A 21,622-nucleotide genomic window follows, 5' to 3' on the forward strand; every position below is an offset into this window, starting at 1 on the left:
TGGAAATTATTCTTGTACGGAATTAAGTCAGATTTTGTACCATATTGTTAACTCTTTGACCGCCATTTTCACCGCCAACAGCTGGCGGGGATATAGCTCAGTGGTAGTGCATTCGACTGCAGATCGATAGGTCCTTGGTTCAAATCCGAGTGTCCCCTTGGCGAGCATTTTGTTTAAAGTGGAAATTATTCTTTTACGGAATTTAGTCAGATTTTGTACCATATTGTTCACTCTTTGACCGCCATTTTCACCGCAAAGTGCCGGCGGGGATATAGCTCAGTGGTAGAGCATTCGACTGCAGATCGAGATGTCCTTGGTTCAAATCCGAGTGTCCCCTTTGCGAACATTTGGTTAAAAGTGGAAATTATTCATTTACGTCATTTAGAGGTGATTTTGTACCATATTGTTAACTCTTTGATAGCCATTTTTACCTTAAGCACTCGGCGGGGGTATAGCTTAGTGGTAAAGCATTCGACTGCAGATCGAGAGGCCCTTGGTTCAAATACGAGTGTCCCCTTTGCGACCATTTGGTTAAAAGTGGAAATTATTAATTTACGTCATGTAGAGGTGATTTTGTACCATATTGTTAACTCTTTGACCACCATTTTCACCGCAAGCAGCCGGCGGGGATATAGATCAGTGGTAGAGCATTCGACTGCAGATCGAGAGGTAATTGGTTTAAATCCGAGTGTCCCCTTTGCGACCATTTTGTTTAAAGTGGAAATTATTCTTTAACGGAATTTAGTCAGATTTTGTACCATTTTGTAAACTCTTTAACCGCCATTTTCACCGCAAACAGCCGGCGGGGATATAGCTCAGTGGTGCGCATTCGACTGCAGATCGAGAGGTAATTGGTTCAAATCCGAGTGTCCCCTTTGCGAGCATTTTGTTTAAAGTGGAAATTATTCTTTTACGGAATTTAGTCAGATTTTGTACCATATTGTTAACTCTTTGACCGCCATTTTCACCGCATACAGCCGGCTGGGATATAGCTCAGTGGTAGAGCATTCGACTGCAGATCGAGAGGTCCTTGGTTCAAATCCGAGTGTCCCCTTTGCGACCATTTTGTTTAAACTGGAAATTATTCTATTACGGAATTAGTCAGATTTTGTACCATTTTGTAAACTCTTTAACCGCCATTTTCACCGCAAACAGCCGGCGGGGATATAGCTCAGTGGTGCGCATTCGACTGCAGATCGAGAGGTAATTGGTTCAAATCCGAGTGTCCCCTTTGCGAGCATTTTGTTTAAAGTGGAAATTATTCTTGTACGGAATTTAGTCAGATTTTGTACCATATTGTTAACTCTTTGACCGCCATTTTCACCGCAAACAGCCGGCGGGGATATAGCTCAGTGGTAGAGCATTCGACTGCAGATCGAGAGGTCATTGGTTCAAATCCGAGTGTCCCCTTTGCGACCATTTTGTTTAAACTGGAAATTATTCTTTTACGGAATTAGTCAGATTTTGTACCATTTTGTAAACTCTTTAACCGCCATTTTCACCGCAAACAGCCGGCGGGGATATAGCTCAGTGGTGCGCATTCGACTGCAGATCGAGAGGTAATTGGTTCAAATCCGAGTGTCCCCTTTGCGAGCATTTTGTTTAAAGTGGAAATTATTCTTATACGGAATTTAGTCAGATTTTGTACCATATTGTTAACTCTTTGACCGCCATTTTCACCGCAAACAACCGGCGGGGATATAGCTCAGTGGTGCGCATTCGACTGCAGATCGAGAGGTAATTGGTTCAAATCCGAGTGTCCCCTTTGCGAGCATTTTGTTTAAAGTGGAAATTATTCTTTTACGGAATTTAGTCAGATTTTGTACCATATTGTTAACTCTTTGACCGCCATTTTCACCGCAAACAGCCGGCGGGGATATAGCTCAGTGGTAGAGCATTCGACTGCAGATCGAGAGGTCCTTGGTTCAAATCCGAGTGTCCCCTTTGCGACCATTTGGTTAAAAGTGGAAATTATTCTTGTACGGAATTTAGTCAGATTTTGTACCATATTGTTAACTCTTTGATCGCCATTTTCACCACTAACAGCCGGCGGGGATATAGCTCAGTGGTAGAGCATTCGACTGCAGATCGAGAGGTAATTGGTTCAAATCCGAGTGTCCCCTTTGCGACCATTTTGTTTAAAGTGGAAATAATTCTTGTACGGAATTTAGTCAGATTTTGTACCATATTGTTAACACTTTGACCGCCATTTTCACCGCGAACAGCCGGCGGGGATATAGCTCAGTGGTAGAGCATTCGACTGCAGATCGAGAGGTCCTTGGTTCAAATCCGAGTGTCCCCTTTGCGACCATTTGGTTAAAAGTGGAAATTATTCTTGTACGGAATTTAGTCAGATTTTGTACCATATTGTTAACTCTTTGACCGCCATTTTCACCGCTAACAGTCGGCGGGGATATAGCTCAGTGGTAGAGCATTCGACTGCAGATCGAGAGGTCCTTGGTTCAAATCCGAGTGTCCCCTTTGCGAGCATTTTGTTTAAAGTGGAAATTATTCTTATACGGAATTTAGTCAGATTTTGTACCATATTGTTAACTCTTTGACCGCCATTTTCACCGCAAACAACCGGCGGGGATATAGCTCAGTGGTGTGCATTCGACTGCAGATCGAGAGGTAATTGGTTCAAATCCGAGTGTCCCCTTTGCGAGCATTTTGTTTAAAGTGGAAATTATTCTTTTACGGAATTTAGTCAGATTTTGTACCATATTGTTAACTCTTTGACCGCCATTTTCACCGCAAACAGCCGGCGGGGATATAGCTCAGTGGTAGAGCATTCGACTGCAGATCGAGAGGTCCTTGGTTCAAATCCGAGTGTCCCCTTTGCGACCATTTTGTTTAAACTGGAAATTATTCTTTTACGGAATTAGTCAGATTTTGTACCATTTTGTAAACTCTTTAACCGCCATTTTCACCGCAAACAGCCGGCGGGGATATACCTCAGTGGTGCGCATTCGACTGCAGATCGAGAGGTAATTGGTTCAAATCCGAGTGTCCCCTTTGCGAGCATTTTGTTTAAAGTGGAAATTATTCTTATACGGAATTTAGTCAGATTTTGTACCATATTGTTAACTCTTTGACCGCCATTTTCACCGCAAACAACCGGCGGGGATATAGCTCAGTGGTGCGCATTCGACTGCAGATCGAGAGGTAATTGGTTCAAATCCGAGTGTCCCCTTTGCGAGCATTTTGTTTAAAGTGGAAATTATTCTTTTACGGAATTTAGTCAGATTTTGTACCATATTGTTAACTCTTTGACCGCCATTTTCACCGCAAACAGCCGGCGGGGATATAGCTCAGTGGTAGAGCATTCGACTGCAGATCGAGAGGTCCTTGGTTCAAATCCGAGTGTCCCCTTTGCGACCATTTTGTTTAAAGTGGAAATTATTCTTTTACGGAATTTAGTCAGATTTTTTACCATATTGTTTACTCTGTGTTGGCCATTTTCACCACCAACTCCCAGCGGGGATATAGCCAAATATAATTTAAACTTGTACCCTAGATTCGAATACTGAGAGCTTTCCCATTGACGGTTTTGTTACGAAGCGTTTACCCTTTTCCGGCACGTGACCGCAGAAAAATCGAGATCCATCGGTTGCGGTAAGAAGCAAACCATGGAGCGAATTTTTTCCGAGTTCCGGCGGGAAGTGGGTAAACACTATCGGCAAAACAGCAACGCGCGAGAGAGTGATTTCGAATCTAGGGTACGAGTTTAAATTATTGTATCTGGCGAAGTTGACCGCGAGTGCCGACCCCTTTTTGCCAATGTAGGAAGATGGGCAGAATACGTGGCGCCATTGAAAATCAACTGTCATTTGATGTAAACAAAGGAAGGATAGATGGCGTTGCAAATTCTGCTTTCATAGTACATGCGCGGGGGGGGGGGGCATTACACTCGTCAAAATTCCGCGAGCAAGGATTTTCCCCTTATAAAATGTACTATAACGTGTAGGAGTTCAGCGCCACGCTCGGTTGTTAAATATAAACTATACTAAAAATAATAATCCGCTAAGGGCGCTGACTTCATACACATCATTCATAAAGTTTTCAAATTGGAGCCCTAGAAGTTGCATTTGCCCAATTTACTATTTTCGGTGGTTTCGCTTTATGTGGTAGATATTTTATTTAAAATTAAGTCCGATAACGTTAAAAAAATATTATTGGATAGGTTAGGATTCAGCGGACCTACAACTTTTGTTATATCAGTAAATATTAAATTTAAGTATAGTTTTCAGTGTAATTTACGGGACCCCAATTTTCGTGGTTTTATATTTTCACCTAAAAATCTACATACAGTTCCTTAATTTAAATCCGAGTTTCATGAGTTATATTTTTGAATAGCTGTGGTTTACAAATAACCTAGAGTTGCCAATTCGTTCCTTAATTGTAATTCTAACTTTCTAAGTAAGGTTTTTTGGCCAGCGTATACGGATCCCCGCAATTTCCAACATTGTAAATCCGCGTGTTTATAGAGGTCTACGCGCCCGATTCCCTCTAGCGTTTTCAAGGCTGTTAAGAGTGCGCCGCGCTTTCAACGTATGACCAGAAGTAACAATTAAGTATGACACTGATCAACCTAGTCTTCGGCGTATGACCAGAAGTAATAAGTCTGACACTCAACGTAACAAATAAGTGTGATCAGAAGTAACAAATAAGTGTGAAACTGATCGAACTAGTCTTTGTCGCATAACCCGAAAAAATAAGTGTGACCCTCAACGGCTGACTAGTAGTAACAAATAAGTGTGATCAGAAGTAAAAAATAAAAGTGACACTTATCGAAGGAATCTTCGATGCTTCCAAAGTATGACTAGACGTAACAAATAAGTGTATATATATTGGTTGTGATACCGGCGTTGCAGGTTGCTGTGAATAGCTCAAACAAACTTAACACATTAGAAAGATTGTGCGTATTCTGACCGTCGTACGGTTTGTTTTAATTTAGAACTCTTCTTAGTTTACTACGTTAATATTTTTTCATTTGAAATCTTACCATGCGCAGGTAATAATAGTAAAATATTTATCGAAATAGGTAAATTAAGTAGAACCGTTTGTCACCTGAGAGGGGGTGACACTCTCATTATAATAAATATTTTATCTATTGAAAGGTATGGGGCGCCAAACCGAAAAAAACTAAACAAGATAGTTCTAGATATATTTCAGTTTTCTAGGAATATTTCAAGCGTTCTAGACACATTTCAGTTTTCTAGACACATTTCAGTTTTCTAGACCCATTTCAGTTTTATAGACACATTTCAGTTTTCTAGACCCATTTCAGTTTTCTAGACCCATTTCAGTTATCTAGACCCATTTCAGTTTTCTAGACCCATTTCAGTTATCTAGACCCATTTCAGTTTTCTAGACCCATTTCAGTTTTCTAGACCCATTTCAGTTTTCTAGACACATTTTACGAAGCTACCTCTAGGTATTTTACGCGACGTTCTCTCTGGATATTTTACGAAGCTCTCTAGGTATTTTACGCGACGTTTTCTATGTATTTTAGGGTTAGGGAAAACTGCATTCAACGGTTTTAACCACGTATTCAACTGAACGATCGCACTTAGCAAAACAACGCGTCGTCGCGGTGACTGGTAAATTCATCTCAGATAAAGACCATAGATGGCAGACACGGGCTTACATTTTGGAGGATCGAATGGTTCTTGTACCGTTGCGGTGGTATTTATTATCTGAAGTCTTTAACCTTTAATAGGTGTAACGTAATAATCCATAAGGTCATAGATAAGTCTGCGAATTAGCTGAAATCTTTGAAGCAACCAGCGGCTTGATTAAGGGTACTTTAATATTTAAATACCTATCTGGGGTGACAAATCTTAAAGGGAATATAACACCGACAATTACTTCCGCAACCAACGACTAAGCAGCGTTGGAATTAGTAAATAGTAAGTAATATACTATAGAGACAGATACTTCGTGGTTTAAAATAAACTTTTATTAAAAAGAATATTGGGGAAGCGTTGGAATTGTTAAAATTCATAAGAGGGAGCCGCAATATATTAACCGTTTGGAGGCGACAGAAATACTACAGGTTTAAGAGGACAGATCAATCATTTCTATACTGTACCACTTAATTGTATCGCCATTGCAAAGGTTTCACTGGGGATTAATAAAAGGTGGGACGAATGAAAAACCTTTAACAAAAAAAATTTTCAAGTTGAATTTTTACGGGTTTTTCGCTACTGTCTAAAATTATAGTACGCTCAAGCCAAATTACATAGACCTTATAACAGAATCTTTTGTACATTTAGACAGACCTGGACTCTAGGTGGCGTAACGGTACTAGTTTCTACGAGGTTGCGCCTGTAATAAGAACGTTTTTCAATTAGGCGTCTCATAGCACTATACTTTTAGTGCCTAATTGATTCTATTTTATATTAGTTATTACAGTTTCAAAAATTCTAAGAAGGGTATGATAATATTGTTTTCAAAAGTTGATATTCCGTCAAATTTAACAAAAGGTTAATAATTTTCCAAACCAAGTAAATCTGATCAACAAAGAAAAACGGAAACAACCAAAATCGTAAAATAATCCGATACTTCTGATTGCATTATCGTTCGTTCGTATACCGTGACGTAAAAGGATGTTGTTCAAAATCCGTTGAAAATTAGTCAAACAAAATGGTGCGTTTAACAAATATACTGAACATACCAGAAAAATCTGCTCATTAAACAGTTTAATTTGATACAGTAACATCACTATGTAATAATTATTTAACAACTGCCTCTAATACATTCGAAATTTTCCATATTATATAATTAATTTACGACTTTTCTTCCAATAATTGGTCGTATGTAGGTGAGGAGCTGTGTGTTTAATTTTGATATTAAAAGAGGGGGATGAGCGCGTACGCAGATCCCCGCTAACAAAAATTTCGAGCACCATCTATCACATTTTGTGAAAGTGGCGGGAGTCAACCCAACCTGAGTGCAATGGAAGAGTCTCATCCCGGACCGCCTCCTTAATGATCAAGGCCAGTTCCACTCCAGGTAAGTATGCCTGAGTGCTGCATACCCAGATACTATAAATACTACTCCGCAGATCTAGCTACCGTATATATTTTCCTAGAATTTCAAAATTTATTGTTTAAACGAATAATTTTGCTTTTATAATAGTTGAAAACATGTTTCGGGTATATTATCCAGGTTCTGTTGAAAACATTGTTTAATAAAGAAAATTAGTTAAGCTGACAACCGTACTTACATGCTGATTTGGCTATTGGCCTTGCCCAGGGTTCAAGTTGGTGTTCTGGGAGAAGCCAACCAAACAATTTTCGGTCTCCTAATGCTTTGCTTTTACTGTAAGGAACTCACGTACATAGAATTTAAATTATATATTTCGAGAATTCGCATATTTGGTAGCGTATTTTTCATAAAGTGTAAGTGAGGTAGTGTTAAATTTATTTTAATTCCGATCCATTGAAATTCGAGGGCGTTTATACACTGATTCTACTAGTTAAATCTACTAAAAAAATGGTAAAATCTGATTCTGGAAGAATAAATTTAAATTCGTTTTAAGTGATTTAAAGTTTGTCTGTAATGGGAAAATAAGTGAATAAAATGTCATATAACAAATTTTGGCAACTATTTGCGAAAAATATACTTCCAGCTTCTCGGCGCTATCATAATTATATTTGTACCAGCGAATGAATGGTTTCCTCCCTGATATAAAAATGATTTTTTTCCAATGGTAAATTTAGCTAGGAGAGACAAAATTCTGGGCAGGGAGGAAAATCTGTAACTAAAATTTAGGTCCTAAATAAATAACCGATTTTCCTCTTTTTACCGTCGGGCCTACAAACTTACTTTGACTACCTACCTTACAAAACATTCCTATCGACGCACAGTGGGGTAAACTTAGCCCAAACCTGGCCAAAAGTAAAAAAAATAAATCGCGTGTATGAATTTTATCATTTCTGATTTTATTTTAATTTATAATATTTGTTTATAAACCACCGCACAATTTACCGGTGTTGGATTTTTGACTGCAATATTTTATTCTTCACCAGGCTCCTTAGAAGTAGTAGATTTTTGCATAGTTTTTGGTATACATTCAGGCTTGATTTAAAAGGTAAAGATATTTTTATTTGCAGTCTTTAGTTTTGGAAATATCAATACCAAGTAGATATCGATATTTTAGAGTTATGAAACTATTATACAAAACCGCGTAGTTCAAATAGTGGGAATTCTGGAAAACGGCGTTAGAGGTCTTTAACTAATATATTCCTTTTAGAATTAATGTGACTTTTAGTTATGAATTTAGGTAGATTAAGTTACCATTTTTGATTTAAGTTGATGAATGTTCATTATTTATCACAATATCGATAAAAAGTTTTGCCGATATTTGCCTATTTTCTATTTTTTGTACAGATTTTCAATAGATATAAAAACGATCCATGTCGATAACATCAAAACCGTTTCCTGTATTAATTTCAAATTTTTGTGGCACTTAACACATGTTGGGCAACAATTAAAAATGATAACATTGATGACCTTGAACCGTTTCTTCAAGGTCATTAATGATAATCAGCTCGGCTAATACCCAAGACACCACCTTAGGCCTAAGTCATCAAGCGACTTTTAAAGCCATTAATTCAGGTGGCCGGGTTACAATGCGTAGGAGGGTGGTAGCAAGCCCTTCATGCCACGCGAGCCAACAGCTCCTTACACTAACTATTACCGTTAACCTCAACAAGTTTTTATGGAAGGGGAAACCGAAGCACTCGGGGGAAATCCCTTAAACCAGTGGGGAGAGAACTTGCAAACTCAACGCAGAAGGAGTTGCTCCGAGTTTTCACCCAGTGCCACAAGATGGAATCGAACCCGGCTCCTCTTACTGCGGGGCGAAAGTGATAACTACTCCGCAGACGCTATTAGTTTTGCCTCATTGTTATTCGTAAATTTGACTATATAAATAATGATACTTGCATTTTAATATAATTTCTGCATCGTTTTCTATTTTTTGTACAGATTTTCAATAGACATAATTAATTAAAAAGGGTGTCCAATTTAAAAACGATCCATGGCGATAACATCAAAAACGTTTCCTGTAGTAATTTAAAATTTTTGTGGCACTTAACACGTGTTGGGGAACAATTAAAAATGTTAACATTGATTCTTCAAAGTCATTGACAAATTATCTCGAGAACCGTTAGATTTAGAAACTTCGTTCTAATTAGAAAGGTGTTCCTCATCATATTTAATGTCTGAATTCATTTGATCAATTGAAAGCCGAAACATTTCACACATAAAAACCAGTTGGTCATCAAGTAAATAATGCTAAACTGGCTACAGGAAAGTTATTATGACTCGGACATAACATATGTACTGTTCACGAATATTCTATTTATTCAAATTTATGTTGAGAACCATAATGGATATATTAAAAAAAATCCAATTAGAAAAGTGTTCTTCGCCACAATTTATGCTAAATGGGCTTTGATATGATTCAACTTGTAAAAAAGAAAGCCAAGTAATCGAATATTTATTTTCTTTACAGTTCGTCGATTCAACTTAAAACTATGCTAAGTCAATGGGATAATTTCTTATACGTAATTTTTGGATTTATTAAATTTTTATTTACAGTTTAGCATTGTTTACATGATGACCCAATTGTTTTTCGGCTTTCAATTGATCAAATGAATTCGGGCCAAAGTTATTCAGACATTAAATATGATGAGGAACAACTTTCTAATTGGAACGAAGTTTCTAAATCTAACGATTCTCGAGATGACTTTTCAATGACTTTGAAGACATAGTTCAAGGTCATCGATGTTATCATTTTTAATTTTCCCACAACACAAGTTATAAGTGTCACAAAAATTTGAAATTAGTACAGGAAACGGTTTTTGAGATATTAATTTTGCTCAGGTTTGGGCTCAGTTTGCCCTGGCACTGTGCGACGGACTGACAACTCTCCGCGAACTGCTCCTAGTATCTGATTTGTGGCCAACGTATTTTGCCAAGCTGGAAGATATATTTTCATTGATGAAAACGTTGTTTGCGGCGCTCTGAAATGGCTGGTCACGAAACAGAAACCTGACGGCTCGTTCGTTGAAAGTTACGTCGTACACGAGGGGCAGCTCACTCCAATGATTATTAGGACACTCTCGTATGATTAAATCATGATTAGATTAGATTAAAATTAAATCTGTAGCTTTGGCTGTACAAAGATTAAAAATGATTAAATCATGATTAAATTTTTAGTCATGATTATTAGGACACCCTGTAACAAAGTGATTTGCCCCTCGGTCGGTACACCATAAGGAAATCAAGGTATTTCTAATTGAACGGTAAAGTAATATATTGATACTTTTCGTATACAAACAGAGTATTCGAGCTCTTATTCCAAATACCAAAACATTTCTGGTTTGTGTGTATTACTCTCACAAATGGTGTCCGCCGCCGCCGCTGTTCGCGCAATTTATCGCGATACGTTAGTGATGCAAAGGTAACAAAGACACATGGTACGCCAATCAATTGCAAATATCATATTACTCCCTGCTAGTATTTGGAGGAAGCCCGGAAAATCGCTTTTTCGGCGGACCAGCCAAGGCCTATTGAAAATTGTAATGCTTTCAAAAGTGTAAATAACGCTTACTTTTTAAAAATAATGATGAATTATTGAATCGGAAGAGAAACATAACTATTATAAACCCTGGCTCCATTTCAGAAGTTAGTTATTTTCAAATTTAAAACCTAAGCGCGGGTACGTTCATATTTCTCGCCATCAAACTAACCAACTATTTTGCCAACGGAGAGAGTAGGAAGGGACGAGTTTCCTGTTCGGAAACTTCCTATTTCACAATCACTCCACGACAGACTATCATTAACCGAATTCGTTTTGTGCCATACTTATGTATATTATGTTACTTATGCTATTATCAATATGGACAGTGTTTTAATTATGAATTCGTCATAAGGAAATTAGCTATTTCTGGTATGTACCTCTCAATTCCATTATTATTGGTTTGCTTTATTCCAAATAGAAAAAATAGAAACAAAAATATTTCATATATATCACCTTCACTTTGGCCCACCACAATAGCCTTATCCGAGATAATTGAATAGTTAAGGTCGTTATCATAAAGGGAGATTAGGCGAAACCCATTATTCGATTTATCCTTGATAAGGAATGTATGGAAAGTAGGCGAAAAATTAATTTGATTAGCCCGTAAATTGGTTCAATTATCTACCAAGGGGCGTTTCGGGGAAAAAATCGAGATAGTTTTAATGAAATATCTCTTGAAAGGACAGTTCCATTCGACAGCGTAAGCGGCAGACGCGTTGTCTCTGGCAAAGAATTTACAGGTAATTTACGAAAACTACTCGGTATCAATTAATTATAATATCGGTTTTAATACAGGAAATAAAAATCTTCAAAATGGGAAAATCTTTCGGGATTTTTGCCTGTTGCATAATTTCCGCCTTTCTTTACTTGGGAGATGCTAAGGGTAAGTTTGCGATTCTATATTAATTATATTTGGCTTGTTGTATAATTTTCGCAAATTTATAGATCCGACTTATCCGAGTTTCACGAAGAGTTTCTCCACTCGAGTGGAGGTTACATATAACGTTAGTATTTAATGGCGATCTAAGACGACATTTTCGCCACTAATGACGTACGTGACCGAGCCAGAGGTTCTCTAAGTTACGGCCAACTTTGGTCTTACGCTATAGCGGCCAACCCATTCGCCGAAATTCCGTGAACAAGGATTTTCCCACTATAAACTGTAGGAGTTCAGCGCCACGCTCGTTTTTATATTGGCTTGAATGCAAAAACTATTCTAAAAATAATATTCCGCTAGGGGCGCTCAATTCCGAAAGATATCTTTTGCCCGTAGGTTAACATAGAAACTTCAACGAATGGGCTGGCCGCTATAGCGCGAGATCAAAGCTGGCCGTGTTTAAGTAGATGGCGTTTTTCGTTTAAAAAAAACACTCCGTCAAGAATAATCAGGCGCCGGTTGATGCTCTGGCTCGGCCCCGCCACTAGTGGCCAAAGTTTGTTGTTAGATCCCAAAAGAGTCCCATTTTAGCCTTAATTTTTGTATTGGGAACGTAATGACGATTGAAATTTTACGCTGTAGGTATTCGATGACTCTGACCGAACATATACCACAATTGTAGATGAGAGTCACGATCTAAGTGAAAAGCGCGGTTTTTTGACGATCGAGTCCGCCCGTTTATATTACTACTACAAAGTGAACCAGGTTGTAATTGTGGATGATGGTAAGTTTTCTCGTCAAGTGGATTACGAGGATAATGAATTCAGGTACCTAGAAAGATTACCCACCCTCGCGAACTTTGTAGTGGAAGCTCGTCTGCTTTGTATTTTTATGAAACTCTTTCATACAGTAGATCGAAATCTAAATACAATCTTCTGATTCATACAGTTGTTGAATTATTTTGGATTTTTCCTATTAGTACTATAACGATAGGTATCGGAAAACTATAAACTTAACCCGTTCGACGAGCAGGTTTTTCTGACAATTTTAACAAACGTATGGTTGTTGAATGAGCACGCAGAAGATATTTGCTAGCCGCAATTTTGTTGGTTAATTTTAAATAGCTTATGAACGTTTTGTCGCTCAACAACGTTGTACGCCACGAACAAAAATCGGGTTATTTATCGATCTTGGTACCTCAATTCATTCTTGGTTTTATTAAATCGTCCAGCAATAAAGAGTGTTGAAACTAAATTATCTTTTTCCCCGTTTCAATAAAGAAAATAATTGCAATGTGACGAAAATAGACGACTTGGGTTTGTTCAATAGCGATACCTTTTTTGGTTGGCTTAATAAGGAGGCGTCTCTAGTGGGACCGTCAGCTTTTTTAATGAGATACAATCCGGTAAATTACTTAAGACTAACGCGTATTAACGTGACTGTTTCACTAAATTATCAATTACTTTGCTATACAGACTTACGAGAAAACTGAGATCATAAGAGGTATTAATTGTAACAAATTCGTTTTCAAAGACGTGAACGAAAACATTGACTTCGCTTACTACATCGCTGGTATGATATCTCTCCGAAATTCGCAACGCCGAGCGATTAAAATTTAACCATTCAATCATTTATCAATCAGATCAAAATTGGACAAATGCTAACGTACCAGTTCGCGTTAGCTACAATGGAACTCGCAAGATCAATAATAAAGATTTTCCCGTTAAAAATCAAATGGACTTTGTCGTTTTCCTCGAAGGCGCCATTCACGAATCTCTTCATAAAGTAATTTGATAAGTGGAAGGGTTTTCTCGAAATATATCGGTATTTTATGGATTATTATTGACAGATTCCACACGGAATTGGTTGCAAAGGTCTTCAAATTCATCCCGAAAAAACCTTCCCCAAAATTGGCGACGAGATCTCGTTTACGATGGAACTTTTCGACGAGCAATACGGAGACAAACAAGCCGACTTCAACGTCAATTTCATAAGAGTACGCTTTGATTATTTTTCCATTCGAATTATTTCGTACTCGCATAAATACCAATATTTTTCTTTAGATGTGGTTTGATTCCTTGAATCGATACGTTCGAATCGACGGCTACAACTCCGACTTTGTCTTCTTCAGCGAAGTTCAAGACTTTAATACTGGTGAGATATAGATCCAAATATATTATTTTAAACCCACCAACGATTTTATCCTTTCTCGGCTAAAATCGAAGCCATTATATAGACCGATTACTAAATGCTTACAGGGAATCATTCATTTAGAAATTCGATTTTAATTATTTTATTTATACTTGGATTTATGACTCATTTTTAGAAAAAAATCGAGGGGCTAGTCACTCCGCGTAATCGGTGACTGTAGTTATGAGATTACGCGTAATCTGTAGAGTCTGAACATACCTTTATCAGTGTTGAGTACGCGTAATATTTGTACAAGTCATCTGACAGTGGTTAGCCCCATAGATATAGAAATGAGACTATAACCAATGCGCTATCCGGTAATCTCAAGGAAATCGGGCAAGCTAGAAGGCTGCCCATGTGCGTGGAATCGCTACTAATCGACGCTGGAGTCCGCCATCTATTAAAAAAAATTAAACTTTAATTCCTTTAAAATAGATGGCGTGCTCAAACAAAGAATACTGGCGATTCCACTCTTATGGCAGCCTTCTAATTCGTACATCTCACCACAATCTAATCGTGATTCTAGTCTTATTTCTATTTCTATGGCTAGCCCCTCGAAAAAACACTTTTAAAAAATGTTCAACTCGTTAAAAGAAGCGTGAAAAATATTATATATTTTCAGTTTTATATTAAATTCGACGTTACAGAATGGTGTCGCCATCTAGTAAAACTTCGCGTATTTAAAAGTCTAACCTTTAATGGCGTTACCTCGGCGAAATATACTTCTCCCTCCTCATTTTTTAACAATCTTTAGGGGTTTCGTACCGCACGTTCAAAAACGATTCGTGCATCCTGTCCCCGATACAATCGCCGTTGACCGAACGCCGACAAAACGGCTTTATGGGAAACATGAAATCAGCCAAAGAGTTTCTCTACCTGGATGGAAACTATTATTTCTTGGGAATGGAATCGTATCGAAGTATCAATTGCGAAGTGTGGGAGGCCATCATTTCCAACGTCAAGCTCGGAGACACGACCTACCAAAAAGCCGTCTTCACCTATTACATTATGGCGGTACGTTTGGATGACGCCGTCTTCATCCACCACGTCAAAGGACTCTTTCTAATGGTCTATTTCCGTTTCAATCGTTGTAGCCCAAATTGGAGCGCGTTAGTGGCAGTGACGCGAGTGTCCGAGTGCCGGTAGCGCTGATAATTAACGCCTATTTCATGGAAACGCAAAAGAAGGTACGTACCATCAATTATTAGTTATAACCAAATTTCAATGGAAAACCTTTAAAATTTAGCCCGACGTCGTAGCCTTGTACAATATCTTCGATTTCGACGAAGCGGAAGGTCGTTTATTCTTGAGCGAACTTAACCTTCAAAGGTGTTTCGAGGAAGAATCTCAAAAAAATTATTTCGCCATACACTTTCCCGGTATACAATAAAACATTTCTACTCATCAATGTTTTCGAGAATCTCAACGGCTTTTATTAATAGTCAAGGATAGCGAACTCGCTCAAGGATTACGTCAAAAGGATCTGTTCCGCTCAGAAGCGCTACTCCAATTGTCCCAATCGGCCAGCGCGTCTCTGCTCAGATTCCCGTTCCTTCAGGTTCTCTAATTGATTGGGTAAACGCAAAAGGATTATGACCGTTAATTTTAGTTGTCGTTTATCTACAGATATACGGAACTAACGGCGAGATTGTCCTTTTGGCGTTGATGCTTAACCGACCTCCGCCTTTGGCTGGCTTCGCTCTTTATAACGAAACCAACTTCGTTCCAACCACCGACATGGATCAAAGCCCGAATGTTGACAACCCCGAGGAGTGCGCTGAACTTTGTTTAACCGATAATAAAGCACCACCTTGCAGGTAGATATAAATACTACGGTTCGTGAAATCTTAGACGGGTGAAGCCGACACCAGAAGGTTCTGATTGTACACGCAAAAGTGCTTCTAAATTCAAAGTTCCTCCTACACGCTGACTTCACCCATCTAATAACCTACGTGTATCTTAATAAATAAACAAACTCCCTTTTAAATGTCAGAGCATTTGCGATTTGCCCGGCTCCCTTGGATTGCGCCGTTCCGGGTTCGTGTAAGTCTCAGTGTTTTTTGGGAAGAACCGACGTGGCCAGTGGCTCCAATCAACCAGTCCGACCGGGGACATTAAGTTGCCAACGTTACGCTCGTTAGTATTCGTAAAATCGTTTCGTAGGTTTTTCTAGTTTTAGTTTAATTATAAATATGGGCACTAGGAGCCGTCGCTGATGAGGTTATCAATGAGCTAGATATTACCGATTCCCTACCGCAGTTAAATAACTCAATCAACAGTGGGAAATTCGTCGTCACCTTTAACTCCCTTCTACCAGATTCGGTAATTAACCCTTTAACGATTTCTCAGCTTGTTTTATTTTATTAATAGCGAAATACTTTAGATCGACACCTACAATTTCAAAGCCAGCCGTCTCGAAACGGGATTAAAACCATTTAACGGTATGATCATCACACCACCGTATTTTATCGCGTTATATATTGACCCGAAAATCGTTTATGTATCGATAGATTTCAATCACGAAATTCTGTACGAGACTGCTTACAACGATTATCAGATCGCAGATTCCAGCGAAAATTTCTTAACTTTCGACATAGACGACCCGTTAACCACGGTTGAAATGTGTTACGAGAGATGTCGTTCGGATCCCAGATTGTCTTGCGCTTCCTTCTCGTACTGCTCGACCTCGGGAAAATGCCGATTGAGTTCTTTATACCTTTCGGTCGACATTCCTGGTAGCAACGAAAAAATCGAGAAAGCCACGAGTTGCAGAGTTTATCGAAGTACGTTTGTGCAAAGAAGTTTTGTTTATTTGGTTTTACTCGAAACTTGATCGTTTTTAGAGAGGGATTCCGATTTCTTCGAAGAAACGCCCGGAAAGGTTCCGAAAGTGCGCGGAAGCAAGCAGCTAGATAATGTTCCGACGCGGGACGCCTGCGCCGTTTGGTGCAAAAGTGAAAAGACGATTATCTGTAAAGGGTACGAGTATTGTTCGCAAACGAAAAGCTGCGTGTTACACGAAACCCATAACGTCGAAGAATCAAACTTGCAACCCAACGAAAACAACTTCTGCTCGCATTATTCTCGTAAATTACTAATGTTTGTGGCGTTTCTTGGTCAGACTATCGCTATAACGATCGAGTGTCTTTTCAGTCAAGTACAGTTCGGAGTTCATTCGGTCTCCGGGCGTCGTAATTGTTAGGGATGATTCGGCCGAAACTATTATGAAAGCCAGCTTCGAACAATGCGCCAAGGCTTGTCGGGAAAGGTCGCCTCTTTGCCGTTCCATTAACTTCTGCCCTGGAAGTGTCGAAGAAGATACAATATGTTCCATCAACACAGTTGCCCTCTCCGACCCCGGCGTCAAAACGATTGATTCCGGAATCTGCCAACACTATTCTCGTAAGTATACACACTCGAATTTCTAAAAAGGGCTTTTATACAATAAACATTCGTTCTAGTTTTGGCGCCGCTCCAAGACCAGAAAATTCCTTTCGTTAATATTAGGCAGATCGTCAACGACGGCTATCAGACTAAGGTCGAAGTTACCCGAATTCTTTACGACGTAAGCCGTAACTAAAACATACAAAATATCTTGGGATTATCGATAACAATTTTTGTTCGGAGGCAGAACCCTGATAACAGCAAAACCACGACGTACTACACGGATGAATTTCACGATTTACGTCGGAAGCGAGGCCGAATTGACCAATTTGACGCCGGAATAAGAAACTCTCAATACTACTTTTCGGATACTCAGCAAACGGTTTCCATGGGAGGTTAGTTTTTCAGAACGCGCTTGGAAGTTAGTAATCCCGAATTAAAATTATTCTTTTTAGAAAAAAGTTGCCAGGTCGATTCGTTCAAAAACATTACTTTTATCAATCAGACGATCTACTGGGAATATTTGGAACAGACAAACCTTATCGCTGGACCTTCGTCCGTTATTTGGCGTGACACGGTCAGCACTCCCTCTCAAATCTCTGATACTGTATTTATTCGCGGCATTCCCTGTATCAAGTACACGGCCGTTGATAAGGCGGACCCCGGCGTAACTATCAACTATTACTATTCGAGTAAATTCCATACAATACGAAATACAGGAGGCGATCCAACAAAGTACAATTAAAAAAGGGCGTACATTTTTAGGCCCTTTGTGGAACGGAAAAGGCGCTACGGACAAACCAATTCCGGTTCGTGTAGATGCCCTAGGAGAGTATGTCCGCGCCGGAATGGCGCGCCCCATCAAGTTAAACATCGTGGTTGACTTCATCTCGTTCATCCCGGACATTCCGAAATTTTCCACCTTCCAGGTAAGTTTCCTAGATTCTATTACTAAATGTACAAACGCCACGAAGATAATTCAACGAATCCCAGCTTCCGGCTGGCGTGGGTTGCGAGGGATTGAAATCTAACGGATTGATGACGCTGCCTCTGGTTGAGGACCAATTTTCCTTCACTTCCGAGGTGTACAACATTTTCAAATCAGAGCAACAACTCCAAAATCACGTCCTCTTCTACAAGGTATTGTTTACTATTTCGATGTCTAAAGATGGCAATTTTGAAACGATTTTCATTTTCAGTATTGGTTCGACGCCCTAAACCAAGTTATGAGCGTGCACGGGGTCGACAAAAAGTTCGAGCCTTTCACGGTGATTGCCGATTTCTCTACCGGCGTCCAATACACGACCAGAGCCAACGGAACCTGCTCTTTGGGAGGGATCAAGGACCCGCTGGTTCGAACCGATCCGTCGGGAGTCGTCCGAATGATGCAGGATGGAAACAAATTCTTGGGACTCGACGGAACCTATTACTATCTTGGAAGGGTAAGACACGTACTCCCATTGCCTCTTCTAGATGGCCTTCCACCGCGACAATCAAAGGAAATATTTATTGACTTTTTTCATTTAAAGGGTTTGGCTCGCAACGTCTATTGCGATATTTGGGAGAGCGTTAAAAATGATCAATATTTCGTCGGACAGTTCTACAAACGAATAGTGCAAACTGTCTACTTTATGTCGGTAATTACCCTATTAACGGATGTCAAGTAATTACGCGCTAAATACGTTTTCGATTAAAGCCGGAAGTCGTGTCAGTGACATCCTCCGATGGAAATTTACAAGTCCCTGTCAAAAAAGAATTGCGACTACAAGTCTATTCCACATCGGAAGTATGCGCCTTAATTAAATTATAATTTAATCCTTAATATATTTAAGCGTAAAACGTTATTACAAATCAGGCTCGATTGATTGAGTCGAACATGTTCGACTTCGACGACGCTGAGGGAGGTCTCTTCGATATTTACAACAACATCGACGTGGAACGATGTTTCACTCCCGAGACGCAAAAGGACAACTTCATGGTTCATTTCCCCAGTACGTTCATTTAGGAAGAGATTGAAACCAGCGTAACTCGACGGTTGTTTACTTTTAGTTCCGATCAAAATTCTGCAGGAGAATAATCTCAACCGGGCCCGTTTGACTCAGAACGCCAGAATAATCATCGCGAATGCCGCTAAGGTTTCCCTTCTAAGAATCGCCTCCGTCAGGGTAAATTTATGACATAAATTATCAGAGGAAGACACCTAAAATTTCAAAATAAAATCATAGCTCTTCACCGACACCGTGATTGGCGAGAGTGACATTTCCATCTTGGGGGTCATGCTTGACAAAGCGCCTATCCTTGGTAACCGCGTTTCAAACGTAAAATACATCAGCCTTAACGAATTCTTAATTATCTATCTTCTATATAGCCGGATTCTACGTATACGCCAACTCGGAGTCGCCTTTCACTAGCGAGAATGAGGTAACAACCGGCGTCAAAGTGGCCGATGACTGCGCGACCGCGTGCGTGTCCGATACTAATTGCAAGTAAGACGAAGTAGTGGTGTCAAATGAAAGAGCGGTAGATTTAGTAAACTAATTTTGATAATCAGGGGCTTCACCTTCTGCAAAGCGGATTCGGGCAAAAGCTTGACAGTGAAATGCTACCTAACGAACAAAGACGTCGGTGACGACGGATTTGGATGGGACACCAACGACAAAACCGGAAATTGCCAACTTTACTTCAGTAACTTCTAATTTTTTTCATCTAGAAATAATTTATTTTTATTACTAAAACAATAATATCGTTCTTTAGGATCAGACTTAAATTCGAAGGCCAATGAACCGAACATAACACAGGCTCTACAAAATATCGAGGACAGTATTTCCGTCGGGAAATTAATATTACAACTTAACCCAGATGTACTTTAATAGACAACTATTGGAATTTTTGAGTACTACTGTAATTGTTCAATATTTTCTTACAGGCACCCCTTATCGCTAGCAGAATTGATAAAAAACTTACTCCTTTCAATTGTAAGGATTAATAACAAATTTTTACGAATATCCAAGTTGTAATTGACACGTATTCGAACCATACCATAGGGCAAGACAAAGACCTGTACGAAACAGCATTCACCCAACGAAAACTGGACAAAGGGGTGGAAACGGTCAAGGAGGTGCTGTCGACTACGTCGGCTTCCGAATGCTACCAAATGTGCCAGGACGAGGAAACCATCTTCTGCTCCAGTTTCTCCTTTTGCCGGGCGGACGGCAATTGCCGTTTGAGCTCCGTCTTTGTAGACGCGAACCGCGCAACCAGTCTCGAAGAAATGGAAAAGGATTCGGCCACCTCTTGCAACGTTTATCGAAGTAAGTCCGACAATAAACAATAATTATTAAGTTTCAGTGAAATTTAAATTAAATTACGATTTAAATTAAAATACGATAGGAGGGGCTCTCAATTTCTTCGAGAAGTACCCCGGAATGACGACCCAACGCGAAGGTCAAAAGTACCACAGTGAATTGGCCTCTGCCAACGAGTGCGCCCTGGCCTGTCGAGAAGAGAAGTCTTTCTCCTGCAAAGGATTCGAGTTTTGCGAAAGCAGTCGCCTGTGCGTGATGCACGACACCCATACTCTGGATTTGAAGGAAGAAAACAGCTTGAAAACTGGAACCCCCCTGTGCAGTCATTTCTCGCGTAAGTTACTACGATGATTCGTAAGTTGTAGCACTCTGTCACTAACTAACTATAAGCGAATGCGCAGTCAAGTACGCCGCCGAGTTCAACGACATGGGTCAATTTGAGCTCACGGGTCCAGCTTCGATGGTTACGAACACGCTGACGTTCGAGGAATGCGCCAAAGTGTGCTCGGAATCAACGGACTTCGTCTGCCTTTCGATAAATTACTGTCCCGGATCAAGCGTGCTCGCTTCCAGTTGTCAACTTTTCCCCGTCACGTCGGACGCCCCTGGATACGATCTAAAACTTTCTGAGAACTGTTCCAATTTCATAAGTAAGTATTTGTCTGCACGAGCGAAGACAAAATGCAACTCGTTTATCGTTTGTCTTTAAACTAGGACGCCCTCAAATGTCTTCTCGACCAGCGGTTGTCCTAGATGACGGCAATAGGGTTTCAGGAGGTAGGCCACTAATTGTCTCTCCTTTCGTATTGAACAAATGAGCACACGACTCTTTTTATTTATGTTAGGTCGATTCGCCAGCACCATCATCGGGGTGATCATTTTCGGTATCATCCTTGGAGTGGGAACGTTCTTGTTGTACTCTTTGTACCGAAGTCGCCATCAGAACGCCGATGGGACGGCGGTAAGATACGTTAAAAACCCCTGAGAAATTACTCGCGTCTATTTTTTAAATGTAAATTATAACATCAATTTTGTGGACGGAACTTTTTGTTCTACTTTTGTATAATAGCGCATTGAATTATTTATGGAATAGTGTAATAGATATTGCTTTTTTTTGAGTTGTGTCGTAATTTTATTTCACTTTGGCTTATATATTTTAAACGTAAAATGTACGTCAGCATGTGAAAATGTAAGGTAATTTCCAGGAAATCAAAATTTTATATGGTAAGCCTACTTTACGAAAATTATTTGATTGAGGATATGGATATA

General features: G+C 39.5%; 1 protein-coding gene and 12 non-coding genes across 13 annotated transcripts; 12 read left to right on the plus strand and 1 right to left on the minus strand.

Moving 5' to 3' along the window:
* Nucleotides 1-86: 86 nt before the first annotated feature.
* On the plus strand, nucleotides 87-158 carry TRNAC-GCA (transfer RNA cysteine (anticodon GCA)). The gene has a single exon. It is a non-coding gene; the product is annotated as a tRNA-Cys (tRNA).
* Nucleotides 159-265: 107 nt separating this feature from the next.
* Nucleotides 266-337, plus strand: TRNAC-GCA (transfer RNA cysteine (anticodon GCA)). The gene has a single exon. It is a non-coding gene; the product is annotated as a tRNA-Cys (tRNA).
* A 108-nt stretch (nucleotides 338-445) lies between these two features.
* On the plus strand, nucleotides 446-517 carry TRNAC-GCA (transfer RNA cysteine (anticodon GCA)). Its single transcript has one exon. It is a non-coding gene; the product is annotated as a tRNA-Cys (tRNA).
* A 465-nt stretch (nucleotides 518-982) lies between these two features.
* Nucleotides 983-1,054, plus strand: TRNAC-GCA (transfer RNA cysteine (anticodon GCA)). Its single transcript has one exon. It is a non-coding gene; the product is annotated as a tRNA-Cys (tRNA).
* A 284-nt stretch (nucleotides 1,055-1,338) lies between these two features.
* Nucleotides 1,339-1,410, plus strand: TRNAC-GCA (transfer RNA cysteine (anticodon GCA)). The gene has a single exon. It is a non-coding gene; the product is annotated as a tRNA-Cys (tRNA).
* Nucleotides 1,411-1,872: 462 nt separating this feature from the next.
* On the plus strand, nucleotides 1,873-1,944 carry TRNAC-GCA (transfer RNA cysteine (anticodon GCA)). The gene has a single exon. It is a non-coding gene; the product is annotated as a tRNA-Cys (tRNA).
* Nucleotides 1,945-2,051: 107 nt separating this feature from the next.
* TRNAC-GCA (transfer RNA cysteine (anticodon GCA)) lies at nucleotides 2,052-2,123 on the plus strand. The gene has a single exon. It is a non-coding gene; the product is annotated as a tRNA-Cys (tRNA).
* A 107-nt stretch (nucleotides 2,124-2,230) lies between these two features.
* TRNAC-GCA (transfer RNA cysteine (anticodon GCA)) lies at nucleotides 2,231-2,302 on the plus strand. Its single transcript has one exon. It is a non-coding gene; the product is annotated as a tRNA-Cys (tRNA).
* A 107-nt stretch (nucleotides 2,303-2,409) lies between these two features.
* TRNAC-GCA (transfer RNA cysteine (anticodon GCA)) lies at nucleotides 2,410-2,481 on the plus strand. The gene has a single exon. It is a non-coding gene; the product is annotated as a tRNA-Cys (tRNA).
* A 285-nt stretch (nucleotides 2,482-2,766) lies between these two features.
* On the plus strand, nucleotides 2,767-2,838 carry TRNAC-GCA (transfer RNA cysteine (anticodon GCA)). The gene has a single exon. It is a non-coding gene; the product is annotated as a tRNA-Cys (tRNA).
* A 462-nt stretch (nucleotides 2,839-3,300) lies between these two features.
* Nucleotides 3,301-3,372, plus strand: TRNAC-GCA (transfer RNA cysteine (anticodon GCA)). Its single transcript has one exon. It is a non-coding gene; the product is annotated as a tRNA-Cys (tRNA).
* A 3,490-nt stretch (nucleotides 3,373-6,862) lies between these two features.
* Nucleotides 6,863-7,025, minus strand: LOC149935978 (U1 spliceosomal RNA). The gene has a single exon (XR_016472715.1). It is a non-coding gene; the product is annotated as a U1 spliceosomal RNA (small nuclear RNA).
* A 4,257-nt stretch (nucleotides 7,026-11,282) lies between these two features.
* LOC149935979 (uncharacterized) lies at nucleotides 11,283-21,471 on the plus strand. Its single transcript, XM_090152972.1, has 40 exons — nucleotides 11,283-11,337; nucleotides 11,393-11,480; nucleotides 11,543-11,601; nucleotides 12,117-12,258; nucleotides 12,755-12,879; nucleotides 12,950-13,046; nucleotides 13,117-13,259; nucleotides 13,324-13,470; nucleotides 13,538-13,628; nucleotides 14,419-14,678; nucleotides 14,759-14,851; nucleotides 14,911-15,043; nucleotides 15,107-15,222; nucleotides 15,291-15,481; nucleotides 15,658-15,800; nucleotides 15,868-15,986; nucleotides 16,048-16,105; nucleotides 16,175-16,447; nucleotides 16,508-16,750; nucleotides 16,818-17,066; nucleotides 17,126-17,229; nucleotides 17,296-17,443; nucleotides 17,504-17,740; nucleotides 17,814-17,977; nucleotides 18,042-18,188; nucleotides 18,248-18,490; nucleotides 18,578-18,685; nucleotides 18,745-18,834; nucleotides 18,904-19,039; nucleotides 19,098-19,213; nucleotides 19,274-19,349; nucleotides 19,417-19,534; nucleotides 19,600-19,733; nucleotides 19,803-19,909; nucleotides 19,975-20,023; nucleotides 20,093-20,359; nucleotides 20,439-20,687; nucleotides 20,755-21,003; nucleotides 21,068-21,130; nucleotides 21,199-21,471. The coding sequence occupies exons 2-40, from the start codon at nucleotides 11,411-11,413 to the stop codon at nucleotides 21,336-21,338; spliced, it is 5,697 nt and encodes a 1,898-aa protein (XP_090009098.1). The 5' UTR covers nucleotides 11,283-11,337; nucleotides 11,393-11,410; the 3' UTR covers nucleotides 21,339-21,471.
* Nucleotides 21,472-21,622: the final 151 nt, after the last annotated feature.

Source organism: Leiobunum rupestre, chromosome 7 (assembly GCF_980474605.1).
Source record: "Leiobunum rupestre chromosome 7, qqLeiRupe1.1.hap1, whole genome shotgun sequence".
Taxonomy (NCBI): Eukaryota; Metazoa; Arthropoda; class Arachnida; order Opiliones; family Sclerosomatidae; genus Leiobunum; species Leiobunum rupestre.

What these genes read in the sequence shown, in the direction of transcription:
- LOC149935979 (XM_090152972.1), top strand. Translation starts at nt 11,411, where the DNA reads ATGGGAAAATCTTTCGGGATTTTTGCCTGTTGCATAATTTCCGCCTTT. An exon ending in TATTACAACTTAACCCAGAT is followed by an intron (nt 19,910 to 19,974) that starts GTACTTTAATAG and finishes ATTTTCTTACAG; the next exon opens with GCACCCCTTATCGCTAGCAG. An exon ending in AAAACTTACTCCTTTCAATT is followed by an intron (nt 20,024 to 20,092) that starts GTAAGGATTAAT and finishes ACCATACCATAG; the next exon opens with GGCAAGACAAAGACCTGTAC.